The 10,770-nt window shown below is 67.8% G+C and overlaps 3 protein-coding genes across 7 annotated transcripts; 2 read left to right on the forward strand and 1 right to left on the reverse strand.

The window, feature by feature from the left end:
* Positions 1-977: 977 nt before the first annotated feature.
* On the forward strand, positions 978-4,927 carry RAB15 (RAB15, member RAS oncogene family). 3 transcript variants are annotated; one of them, XM_040609692.1, is made up of 7 exons: positions 978-1,421; positions 2,743-2,803; positions 2,954-3,014; positions 3,101-3,178; positions 3,271-3,360; positions 4,228-4,293; positions 4,374-4,920. In XM_040609692.1, exons 1-7 carry the CDS (start codon positions 1,298-1,300, stop codon positions 4,527-4,529), a joined length of 636 nt encoding a protein of 211 aa, XP_040465626.1. In that variant the 5' UTR covers positions 978-1,297; the 3' UTR covers positions 4,530-4,920. The 3 variants fall into 3 exon arrangements, with proteins under 3 accessions (XP_040465626.1, XP_040465627.1, XP_040465628.1); XM_040609694.1 differs by lacking the exon at positions 978-1,421 and adding an exon at positions 1,843-2,326 and having other exon boundaries at positions 4,374-4,922; XM_040609693.1 differs by lacking the exon at positions 4,228-4,293 and having other exon boundaries at positions 4,374-4,927.
* A 368-nt stretch (positions 4,928-5,295) lies between these two features.
* On the forward strand, positions 5,296-7,065 carry GPX2 (glutathione peroxidase 2). Its single transcript, XM_040609701.1, has 2 exons — positions 5,296-6,440; positions 6,533-7,065. Exons 1-2 carry the CDS (start codon positions 6,216-6,218, stop codon positions 6,881-6,883), a joined length of 576 nt encoding a protein of 191 aa, XP_040465635.1. The 5' UTR covers positions 5,296-6,215; the 3' UTR covers positions 6,884-7,065.
* Positions 7,066-7,564: 499 nt separating this feature from the next.
* CHURC1 (churchill domain containing 1) lies at positions 7,565-9,747 on the reverse strand. Of its 3 annotated transcripts, none has more exons than XM_040609722.1 (5): positions 9,667-9,747; positions 9,459-9,594; positions 8,630-8,700; positions 7,948-8,045; positions 7,565-7,814 (listed from the first exon to the last, which is right to left on the reverse strand). In XM_040609722.1, exons 1-4 carry the CDS (start codon positions 9,703-9,705, stop codon positions 7,953-7,955), a joined length of 339 nt encoding a protein of 112 aa, XP_040465656.1. In that variant the 5' UTR covers positions 9,706-9,747; the 3' UTR covers positions 7,565-7,814; positions 7,948-7,952. The 3 variants fall into 3 exon arrangements, with proteins under 3 accessions (XP_040465656.1, XP_040465657.1, XP_040465654.1); XM_040609723.1 differs by having other exon boundaries at positions 7,565-7,847; positions 9,667-9,741; XM_040609720.1 differs by having other exon boundaries at positions 7,565-8,045; positions 9,667-9,741.
* Positions 9,748-10,770: the final 1,023 nt, after the last annotated feature.

Here is a 10,770-nt window from a genome sequence, read left to right on the forward strand (position 1 = left end):
GACCCGCTGTGTTGCATCATCGCGCTGCAGCGCTGCATCATCATGCTGCTGTGCAGTGTGGCGGCATCCCGCTGTGGCGCAGCACCATTGCAATGCTGTGTGGTGTTGCATCATCTCAGCACAGCACTGCATGGTTGCACCGACACTGTGTTGCATCATCACGCTGCAGCACTGCATTGGCCCCCTGTGCTGCAGGGTGCACGGCAGCATGTGTGCTGCGGTGCTGCGCTGTGCAGCACCTTCACCACCACGCTGCCCCGTGCGTGGCTTTGCCGCGCTGTGCCGTGCCGCCCTGCCGTGCACCCCCTGGCCCACACTGCACCCTCCTCTGCCGCGTGCTGCACCCCAGCACACAGCGCTGCGCCCCAGAGCTGCACCCCAGCACACAGCGCTGCGCCCCAGAGCTGCACCCCAGCACACAGCGCTGTGCCCCAGAGCTACACCCCAGCACACAGCGCTGCGCCCCAGAGCTGTGCCCCAACACACAGCGCTGCGCTGTGGCATCCAGCACTGCATCCAGCGCTGTGCCCAGCACTGCACCCCAGCACCCAGCACTGTGCCCCAGCACCTAGCGCTGCACCCCCCCGCAGCCCTGCCGTGGCCCTGCTCCAGGCCCCTCAGCCCCGGGCCACCCCACTGCTCCCAGTGCCCCCCTGTTGCCCCCCCCCATCCCTCCATGTGTCACCCAGTGTCCCCTGCAGCCCCTGGGCCGTGTCCCCCACTCTCTCCTGGGGGGGGGGCTGCTGTGTCCCCAGATGTCCCCACGCTCTCCAGTGCACGACCCATGTGTCGCCCCCCGTTCCCAGGGCATTCCCCGGTGCCCCCCGCCCCCGGTGCTCCCTCCCTCCCTCATTCCCCGCGTCTCCCTCCCAGCGCGTCCCCGTGTGTCTCTCCCGGTGCCCTGGTGCATCCCCCGTGCACCATCCGGTGCCCCCCCAGTGCATCCCCCGGTGCCCGCCCCCTCCCCTCCCCTTCCCCGTGTGTTTATCCCAGTGCATTCCCGGTGCATTCCCCGTGTGTCTCTCCCAATGCCTCTGTACACCCCCGGTGCATCCCCCGGTGCGCCCCCGCCGTGTGTCTCTCCCGGTGTATCCCCCGGTTCCCCCTCCCCCGTGTGTCTCTCCCGTTCCATCCCCGGTGCATCCCCCCCGTTCCCCACAGCATCCCCCGGTGCCCCCCCGGCCGCCCGCCCCCGCCCCGCCCCGCCCCGCCGCCCGCCCGGCGCAGCGCTCGCGGCCCCGGCAGTGGTCCCGGCAGCGGCCCCGGTACGGCCCCGGTACGGCGGCGCCGGCCCGCCATGGCCAAGCAGTACGACGTGCTCTTCCGGCTGCTGCTGCTGGGGGACTCGGGCGTGGGCAAGACCTGCCTGCTCTGCCGCTTCACCGACAACCAGTTCCACCCCGCCCACATCTCCACCATCGGTACCGGCACCGGCACCGGCACCAGCGCGGGCAGCGGGCGGCGGGCAGCCGCGCCGGGCAGCGGGAACGCCGGGAAGCGAGGAGCCGTGGGCAGCGGGGAGCCGGGAGCACCGGGAAGCGGGAAACCGTGGGCAGCGGGAGCACCGGGAAACGGGGAACCGTGGGCACCGAGAGCACCGGGAAACAAGGAACCGTGGGCACCGGGAGCACCGGGAAACAAGGAACCGTGGGCACTGGGGAGCCGCGAGCACCGGGAAGCGGGAAACCATGGGCACCGGCAGCACCAGGAACTGGGGAACCATGGGCACCGGGGAGCTGGGAGCACCGGGAAAACGGGAGCATCAGGAAAGGGGAACCGTGGGCACTGGGGAGCCAGGAGCACCAGGGAACCGGGAACCGGGGAACCATGGACACTGGGTAGCTGGGAGCACTGGGAAATAGGGAACTGTGGGCACCAAGGAACGGGGAAACCGGGAGCACCAGGGAGCTGGAAAATCGTGGGCACTGGGAGCGTCGGGGAAGCAGGAACCGGGGAACCGTGGGCACTGGGGAAACGGGAGCAACTGGGAAATGGAAGCACCAGGGAGCTAGAAAACCGTTGGGTACTGGGAACCGGGAAACCAGGAGCACCGGGAAAACGGGAAACTGTGGGCACTGGGGAGCTGAAGAACCGGGAAATGAGCAACCATGGGCACCGGGGAACCGGGGAACCACAGGCACCAGGGAATGGGAAAGCCGTGGGCACCAGAGAACCGGTGACACCGAGGAGCTGGGGAACTGGGAGCATCAGAAAACTGTGGGCACCAGGGAACTGGGAGCACTGGGGAAATGGGAAGCAGTGGGCACTGACGAACCAGGAGCACCGGGCAGCCACATCACAGGGGAACCGGGAGCACCAGGAAACCGTGGGTGCTGGGGGGCTGCGGTACCAGGGAACTGGGAAACTCGGGGAACAGGGAACTGTGGGGCTGGGAAACTGGGGGCACTGGGGAGCCACAGCACAGCAAAACCGGGGCCACGGGGAGCACTGGGAGCAGCCGCTCGGCAGCAGGGCTGGGGCCAGCACCCGCGCAGTGACCCAGCACGGGGGCCGCTGCCAGGCCTGGCACCAGGCACCGGCCCCGGGATGATGCCGGGGCACCGGGCCATGGCTCCAGGCATTGGGGGGGCATGGGCGAGCCTTGGCACCTGGTCTGGCAGCACGGCGTGCCTTGGGATGGGCTGGGAGAGGGTGAGGGGACTGCGGGGACCCTGGTGGCAGCAGCTGCTGTGATGGGGGGGACACCGGGGCACCCCGTAACTGCTCCCCTCCCCATGCCAGGCGTTGACTTCAAGATGAAGACCATCGAAGTGGACGGCATTAAGGTGCGGATACAGATCTGGTGAGTGCCAGGGCTGGGGCTCGGGGGGGGGGGGGGGGGCGGGGATTGGGGGGGTGGTCCTGAATCCCGCTCCCCCCTCCAGGGGGGAGACTGAGCCCTGACCAGCTCGTGCCATGGGTGGTGGTGTTGACCCACTCCCCTCGGCTGCAGGGACACGGCAGGCCAGGAGCGGTACCAGACCATCACCAAGCAGTACTACCGGCGGGCACAGGTACGGGGGGGTCCCATCCTGGTACACAGGAGCGGGGAAACTGAGGCACGGGGGGCTGTAAACGGCTGCCTGCCCCCCTCCTGCAGGGCATCTTCCTGGTGTATGACATCAGCAGCGAGCGTTCCTACCAGCACATCGTGAAGTGGGCCAGCGACGTGGATGAGGTGGGGGTGCAGGAGCAAAGGGGGGGTCCTGGGGGGGTCCCCCCCATGGTGGTGGTGGTGGTGGTGTTCTCACGCCACCCGCTCCTCCCCAGTACGCGCCTGATGGCGTCCAGAAAATCCTCATTGGGAACAAGGCGGACGAGGAGCACAAGAGGCAAGTGGCCAAAGAGCAAGGGCTGCAGGTGAGCGGGGGCTGATATGTGCCCCCGGGGGGGCCAGGGCCCCCCCCTGCACCCCCAGGTTGGCCAGGGACCCCCCTGCACCCCACGGCCCCCCCAGGCCCCTCCTGTACTCCCCAGGGACCCCAACAACTCTCCTGCAGCCCTACTTATAGCCAGGGAGCCCCCAGGCATCTGCAGCCCCTCCCCAGCATGACCAGGGACACCCCCTCCAACTGTCCTGAAGCCTTGTCTGTAACCAAACCCCCTAACCCCCACCAGCTCCCCGTTACCTCCAGGGATGCCCCCCCAGACCCTCTGCACCCCCGGGGCTGCTCTTACGCCTCCCTGTCCCGCTCCTGCAGCATGTCCAGGGACCCTGACACCCCCCTGCAGCCCAGCATGGTCCCCTGCACCCCCAAAGCACCCAGTGCCCCTCCCCAAGGACCCCAAAGCACCCAGTATTCCTCCCTCAGGGACTCCAAAGCACCCAGTGCCCCCGCCCCTGAGACCCCAAAGCACTCAGGAAACCCAAAGCAGCCAGTGCACCCCCGTGAGTGCTCCCTGCACCCAGTGCCCACCTCCCCTGGGACCCCAAAGCACCCAGTCCTCCCCGCCAGGGACCCTAAAGCACCCAGTGCCCCCCACTGTGCTCCCTGCACCCAGTGCCCACCTCCCTCAGACCCCAAAGCACACAGTGCCCCCCCTCAGGGACCGTGAAGCACCCAGGGACAGCACACAGTACCCCCTGCAGGGGATGCCCCCACCCCAGTGCCACCATGGGCAGCACAGCTGTGCATATGCCGGGGGGCAGGGGGGGGGGGGGCAGGGGTGTTCAACACCCCCACCCCCCACAAACCATGGTGCCGCCGACGGCCCCTCGCCCTGCAGCTGGCCAGGGAGTATGGGATGGACTTCTACGAGACCAGCGCCTGCAGCAACCTCAACATCAAGGAGGTGCTGGGGGGGGGCTGGGGTGGACTTGGGGGGTTCGGGAGGGGGGCAGTGGGCTGACCTCCCCCCCATCTCTTCTGCAGTCCTTCACACGGCTGACCGAGCTGGTGCTGCAGGCGCACCGCAAGGAACTGGAGGGGCTGCGGGGCCCCCCCCGCGCCCCCGCCCTGGCCCGCCTGGAGGAGGATGAGCAGCAGCCTCTGGGGAGCGAGGACAGCCCCAAAGCCTGCTGGTGTTGAAGCCTGGCCCCGCCCCGCCCCCCCCCCCGCCCCCGGCCTGTGTTGGGGGGCCCACGGCGGGTGCGGGATTGGGGCAGCCCCAATGGAAGGGGGGGTGCGGCCGGTGCCTGGTGGAGGGGAGTGACCCAGGATGTGCCCCCCCAGGGATGGCAGGGGCCAGGCAGGCATCATGGGGGTGTCCCCCCATCCTGGCACCCTGCATCCTGGCACCCATGCTCCCCCATGGTGCATGGGGTTGGGCGGGGGGCTGTCGTGGGCGCTGTGTGCCCACCCCATGCCCCTGGGGACACCCCCCCCCCCCCCCGAGTTTTGCACACACACACACACACACACACACACACACACACACACACGGTTTGCAGAATAAAGGTGATGCTGGAGGAAGCCAGTGGCTTGTGTGCTGCCGTGGCGGGCTGTGGGCACGGTGCCATGCTGGCTGCAGGGTGCCACGATGGCTGTGCCCCACTGGAGCCGCCCGTACCATGGGGCAGCCACGGATACGCAGGCGAGTGGGGCTGCGTGCCACAGGCAGAGCTGGCCTGCAGCAACCCGAGCAGTTATCAATAATTGAGGCTGCTCCAGGGCTGCCAGGATGGTGTCCCCTTTCCAGGCTGGGGGAACGGGTCCATGGGGGCACCGTGTCCACCACCGCCGGGCTGCTGGAACAGCGACCCAGGGAGGCAGGAGCTGGCCCCAGCAGGGACATGGCCATCATGGTCACACAGCCTAGTGGTGGGCACCAGGACAGTGGTGGGCACTGGGGTGACAGTGGGCACTGGGATGCTGCCATGCGCCAGGATAGGTGGGTGCTAGGATGGTAGCGGGCACCGGGATGCTGCCAGGCACCAGGATGGGGTGGCAGCAGGCACTGGGATGCTGCCAGGCACCAGGATGGGTGGGCACTGGGATGGCAGCAGGCACCAGGATGCTGCCAGGCACCAGGATGGGTGGGCACTGGGATGGCAGTGGGCACAGGGATACTGCCAGGCACCAGGATGGGTTGGCACTAGGATGCTGCCAGGCACCAGGATGGGTAGACACTGGGATACTGCCAGGATCCAGGATGGGCAGGTACCAGGACACCAGGAAGCAGGCGCCACAGCAGATGAGTGCCAGGGTGGATGCTGGCACTGGGACCAGTGGAGCACTGGGACTTGGGGGCACTGGGGGGAAGGCAGCAGGCACCAGGACAGCAAGCACAGGAGGCCCAGGGGCGATGCCAAGGCAGCCCTGGGGAAGATATGCTGGTGCACCGGTTCCCCCCATCACACACCTGGGTCTGAGTCGCCCCCTCCTCTGCCCCGCACAGCCCCAGCTCCTGGAGTCCCGTTATTTCTTGCCTCCCGGGGTGTTCCCAGCTCTCGAGGCCAGCCCGTGCCAGGCTGGTGGTGCCAAGCCCCATGGCATCCCACAGCTCGCAGGCATGGGGAAGAGCAGTCATGCCACACCGCACTGTGCCATGAATTATTGAGGCAGGCAGGAGCATCGCCTTGGTCCTGCAGCACCCGCACCCTCCCTGCCTCTTCCTTCCCCCCTTGCGCGGGTGCCAGCAGGTGGAACGGCTCCGGTTTCTGCCAAGTCACGGTGGGGCAAGAAGACCTTTGGAGCCAGCACATCACGTGGGCACCAGGCAGCCCTTAAGGTGCGCCGACGGGACGCGGGGAAGGCAGACACGCGCTCGCAGCCATGACCGTCCCCATTGCCAAGTCCTTCTACGACCTGAGTGCCACCTCCTTGCAGGGGGAGAAGGTGGACTTCAACGTCTTCCGGGGCCGCGTGGTCCTCATCGAGAACGTGGCATCCCTCTGAGGCACTACGGTGCGGGACTACACCCAGCTCAATCAGCTGCAAGCCCGCTATCCCCGGCGGCTGGTCGTGCTGGGCTTCCCCTGCAACCAATTTGGCTACCAGGTAAGTCCCCGGGGGCCACCGCAGCGGCTGGCTTTGTGTGCAAGGAAGGGGAAAACGCAGCATGGCTCTGGCTTTCTCCTTCCCCGCCGTAGGAGAACGGCACCAACGAGGAGATCCTCAACAGCCTGAAGCACGTGCGGCCAGGGGGTGGCTTCGAGCCCAACTTCACCCTCTTCCAGAAGTGCCAGGTGAACGGGCAGGACACCCACCCCGTCTTCGCCTACCTGAAGGCTCACCTGCCCGCGCCAGCCGACGAGGCGACGCACCTGATGGCTGAGCCCCGCTTCCTCACCTGGAGCCCCGTGCGGCGCTCTGACATCTCCTGGAACTTTGAGAAGTTCCTGGTGGGTCCCGAGGGGGAACCTTTCCGGCGCTACAGCCCCCGCACGCCCACCGCCCAGCTGGAGCCCGACATCCAGCGCCTCCTCAAGCTGGCCAAGTAGGGCTGGCTCCAGCATCCCCCCCTCCCCTCCTCTGCCAGATGCCGCCCCCCGGCACAGCCCCAGCTCTCTGCCGGGTGACAGCCCCCTCTGAAACCGCTGTGGGGAGGGGGTTCGATGGGGGCAGAGGGCTGGAGCCACCGGGGCAGTGTGGGCTGGTGGCAATAAATGAGCTGGAGGGAGCACACCTGCATCCGCGTGGTTTGTGGGGAGCTGCTGGGGACGAGCCGGCGGGAGGAAGCAGCCCTGCAGTGCCAAATCCAGGAAACAGTGGTGCAGGGATGGAGCAGTGCCAGGCTGGCAGCGCCGAGCTCCCTGCAGGTATCGCTGGGGCTGGGTGCCAACAACAGCACCCCACCCCAGGGGAGTGATTTTGGCAGTTGCGGCTCACCCGGCTCCTGCCTGCCCCAGGAACATGCACCCCTCAGCAGGGCAGAGCTGGGTTACACCCCCCAGAGAAACGAGCCCCGGGGGTGTGCCTGCAACGACCCCACATAAGCTCCACACGGCCCCCGGGGGGAGCGAAAATAATTAAGTAACTTCTCAGGGGAGGAATCCCACAGGTTCCTGGGAAGGAAAAAGCCCCCCTGATCCCCATGCTGGGCCCCAACACCCTTCACCACCTATAGGGAGTCCAGGGGGGCGAAGCCCACCCGCAAAGCACTACCACCTGCACCACCGAGCTGTAACACATCACATTTATTGCCCCACACATGTGGGCTCCTGAGGCAGGACAGGGCGAGCAATCTCTTGGACCCCTTTTTGGAGTGACAATACACTAAGCCCCTTTCGTGTCTTCAGCACAAGGGGCGCTCGGGCCGTGGCGCTCCACCCTGCCCCTGCAGCTGGGGTCAGAGCCACCATGCAGCAAGGACAGCTGAGCTGCCGCTGGGTGCATGGAAGCATCTGGCATCAGGCATCCGCCACATCCAGGCTGGAGGTTTGGAGAAGAGAATCACCTAAGGGACTGCAAAGTCCCCTGGGATCTGCTGGTGCCGCAGCTCTGTGCAGTGGGGAGCAGGGAGGGAGGTCCCGGAGCATCCAGGGACTCGTGCTGGGATACAAACCGGCTTCAGAAAAGCGGGGTCATCTGGCGGGGGTCGTCGGGCAGGATGCTGATGGAGTCCTCAGCCCGGCCACAGAGCAGGCAAAGCATGGTGTACTCCTGTGGTGGAACAGGAGGGGGAGCGGATCTGCCACAGCCCCACTTTCCCGCAGGGAAACCCGAGCTAGAGCCGGCACCTGATCCTCGATTGCAATCAGACCTGGAGGGATCTCATTTCTTCCCCCAGGATGAGCCTGACTCCCCTGAGCCCATTTTCCAGTGTTTAGCAGCTGAATAGGAAATGTGCCAGGGAGGAGGGCTGGGAGAGCTGCAGGCCCAGCCGTGCCACCGCCCCTGCCACACAGCCACGTTTTACTGCTCTGGGCCATGCATGTCACTGATATTCCCACGCTGGGGCTGCGCTGGAGGCCAGAGGTGAGCTGGGCTGCCCCTCACGAAGCAGGGGCTAGTGTCAGGGGCTCCAGGTAGCCCTGAGCATAGGGATGCAGCTCTGAAGCCTTCAAGGCTGGTGCCACAGCTTGCCTCTGAACCCACTTGGCTCCAGTCTGTGGCTGCCAGGGCAGCTGGGAATCAGCAGGTAGGTATGGAAACCCGGAGCAGGAGGAACAGCCCAGGGCTCAGCTTAGGATGCTTCTGGAGCCAGAGAGGGGCTGCGGGGGGGCAAGCCGCTGCTCTGGCTGTACCTGGTAGTCATCCACCACACTGAAGGTGTACTCATGGCGCGCAATCAGGTGGTGGCAGTTCTTGCACAGGTCTGTGGAGCAGAGAGGATCGCAGGTTAAGGGGCTCCACTGGCACCACTGACCCTGCAGTACTGCCCCCCCAGCCCTTGGGGACAAGCCCCCATCCACTGGGCCCGCCCTCATCCTCTGGGGCACTGACCCCCAAGTCCCCAGGGTGGGTCCCTGAGAATCACGCCCCCCAAAACCCCCCAGCACCTAACCACCCTTAACAGCCACCAGCTCCTCTCAAGCCTTGACACCCCGCCCATGCATCACCCCTAGCCCCTGCCCACCCAAGAACACCAATCACCCCCCAACCCCAGGTTCCCCCCAGTATTAGCCCCCCCAAATCTTTCCTTCCCAAACTAACCCTCCCTCAGGCCTCCCCCCTCCCCAAGGACCCCCAGCCCTCAGTGTCTCCCCCTACGCCAGACCTCAAATACGTTCCCCCTCCAGCCCTCAGCTCCCCCTGAGCCCCAGATGCCAAACGTCCCCTTCCCAGCCCTCAGCCCCATTGAGCCCCAAACCCCAAATGTTCCCCCTCAGGCCCCCCGAGTACAAGGCCCCAAACGTCTCCCCAGCCCTCAGCCCCCTCCCCAAACCCCAGCCCCCAAATACCCACCCCCAGCCCTCAACTCCCCCCAAATCCATGGCCCCAAATGTCTCCCCCGAGGCCTCAGCCCCCCTGAATCCCGCTCCCCCCAGGCCTCAAGGGCCCCCCAGGCCCCCCGAGCCCCCCCGGAGCCCTCGGCCTCCCCCCAGGCAGCCCCTAGGCCGCCCCCCAGCGCACGGTCGTAGGTGACGATCTCGTCCCCGCCGTGCAGGCCGGCAGCGCGGTTGCCGAGCAGGACGAAGTCCCGGCGGCCGCACTGTGCGCACCCCACGAAGTTGAGGAGGAAGGAACCGCCCTCCAGACAAGTGGTACCCTACGGCGGTAGCACATGGCTGGCGCTGGCCCTGGCCCCGGCCCCGGCCCCGGCCCGCCCCCCGCGGCCTACCCGCTCCGGGTACTCGGTACCCACGCAGCCCCCGCACATCCCGCCACCGCCGCCGCCGCCCCGCAGTTCTCGCGAGACTCCTGTCACGGGGCGGGGCTTAGGGCGGGGGCGTGGCCACGGCGTTAGCCCCACCCCCGGACGGGATTTAGCGCGGGCAGTGCCGCGGCGGCGCGGCTGAGGCTGGGCAGCTGTGTGGGCTCAGCTCCCCGCGACCCCCGGCGCGACCCCGGTTGCCTGCCCAGCGTCTCGGAGCCGCCTGCGCGTTCGGGTGGCCAGCGCTGGGCTGGGGGCAAGCAGGGCTGATTGTGGGGACATTTGGGGCTAGCCTGGAGTGCCTGGGGCTAGCTGCGGGTATCCAGGGCTAGCCAGGGGTGCCTGGGGCTAGCTGGGGGACACCCGGAGCTAGCAGGGGGAGTACCTGGGGCTACCTGGGGGATGCCCTGGGCCAGCTGGGGGGCCTGGGGCTACCTGGGGGATGCCGTGAGCCAGCTGGAGGGCCTGGGACTAGCTGGGGGACGCCCTGGGCTAGCTGGCGGGGTTGCCGCAGGCTAGCTGGGGGACAGTGGAGGCTGGCTGGGGGTGGGACACAGCAGGGCCGGCCCGAGTCACCGGCGGGGGGGGACACAGCGGGGCCAGCCCGGGTTACCGGTGGGGGACACTGAGCGGAGTCACCGGGACAGAGGCACACACACACACACGGAGGGGCCAGCCTGGATTACCGGGGGGGAGGATCCGCGGGGCCAGCCCGGGTTACCGGGGGACACACGCAGAGCAGGGACAGGCCGGGTTACCGGAGGGGACACACACACACGGCGGGGACAGCCCAGTTTACCGGGGGGGTTTTGTGTGTGTGTAGGGGGGAATCAGCGGGGCCAGCCCGGGTTACCAGGGGGAAACACAGAGCAGGGCCAGCACGGGGTACCGGTGGGGGCGGCCCGCCGGGGAACCCCACCCGTGGCAGCGGAGCCCTGCGCCGCTCCGCGCCCGGCCGGTGGCGGCGGCGGCCGGGGGGGGCCGCTGTGCTGCATTGCGGGGCGGGCGGCCCGTCCCCGCCCGCCTGGGCCCGGCCCTCCGGGGGGAGCGGGGCTATCTGGGCCGGGCAGC

The sequence above is a fragment of the Falco naumanni genome, chromosome 10 (assembly GCF_017639655.2).
Source record: "Falco naumanni isolate bFalNau1 chromosome 10, bFalNau1.pat, whole genome shotgun sequence".
Classification (NCBI taxonomy): domain Eukaryota; kingdom Metazoa; phylum Chordata; class Aves; order Falconiformes; family Falconidae; genus Falco; species Falco naumanni.

Excerpts from the sequence above, each read along its gene's own strand:
- RAB15 (XM_040609692.1), top strand. The coding sequence starts at position 1,298 with ATGGCCAAGCAGTACGACGTGCTCTTCCGGCTGCTGCTGCTGGGGGAC. Across the intron at positions 2,804-2,953 it reads AAGGTGCGGATACAGATCTG|GGACACGGCAGGCCAGGAGC; the intron begins GTGAGTGCCAGG and ends CCTCGGCTGCAG. Across the intron at positions 3,361-4,227 it reads CCAAAGAGCAAGGGCTGCAG|CTGGCCAGGGAGTATGGGAT; the intron begins GTGAGCGGGGGC and ends CTCGCCCTGCAG.
- CHURC1 (XM_040609722.1), bottom strand. The coding sequence starts at position 9,705 with ATGTGCGGGGGCTGCGTGGGTACCGAGTACCCGGAGCGG. Across the intron at positions 9,595-9,666 it reads GTACCGAGTACCCGGAGCGG|GGTACCACTTGTCTGGAGGG; the intron begins GTAGGCCGCGGG and ends CTACCGCCGTAG. Across the intron at positions 8,046-8,629 it reads GTGTGGTGGATGACTACCAG|GAGTACACCATGCTTTGCCT; the intron begins GTACAGCCAGAG and ends GTTCCACCACAG.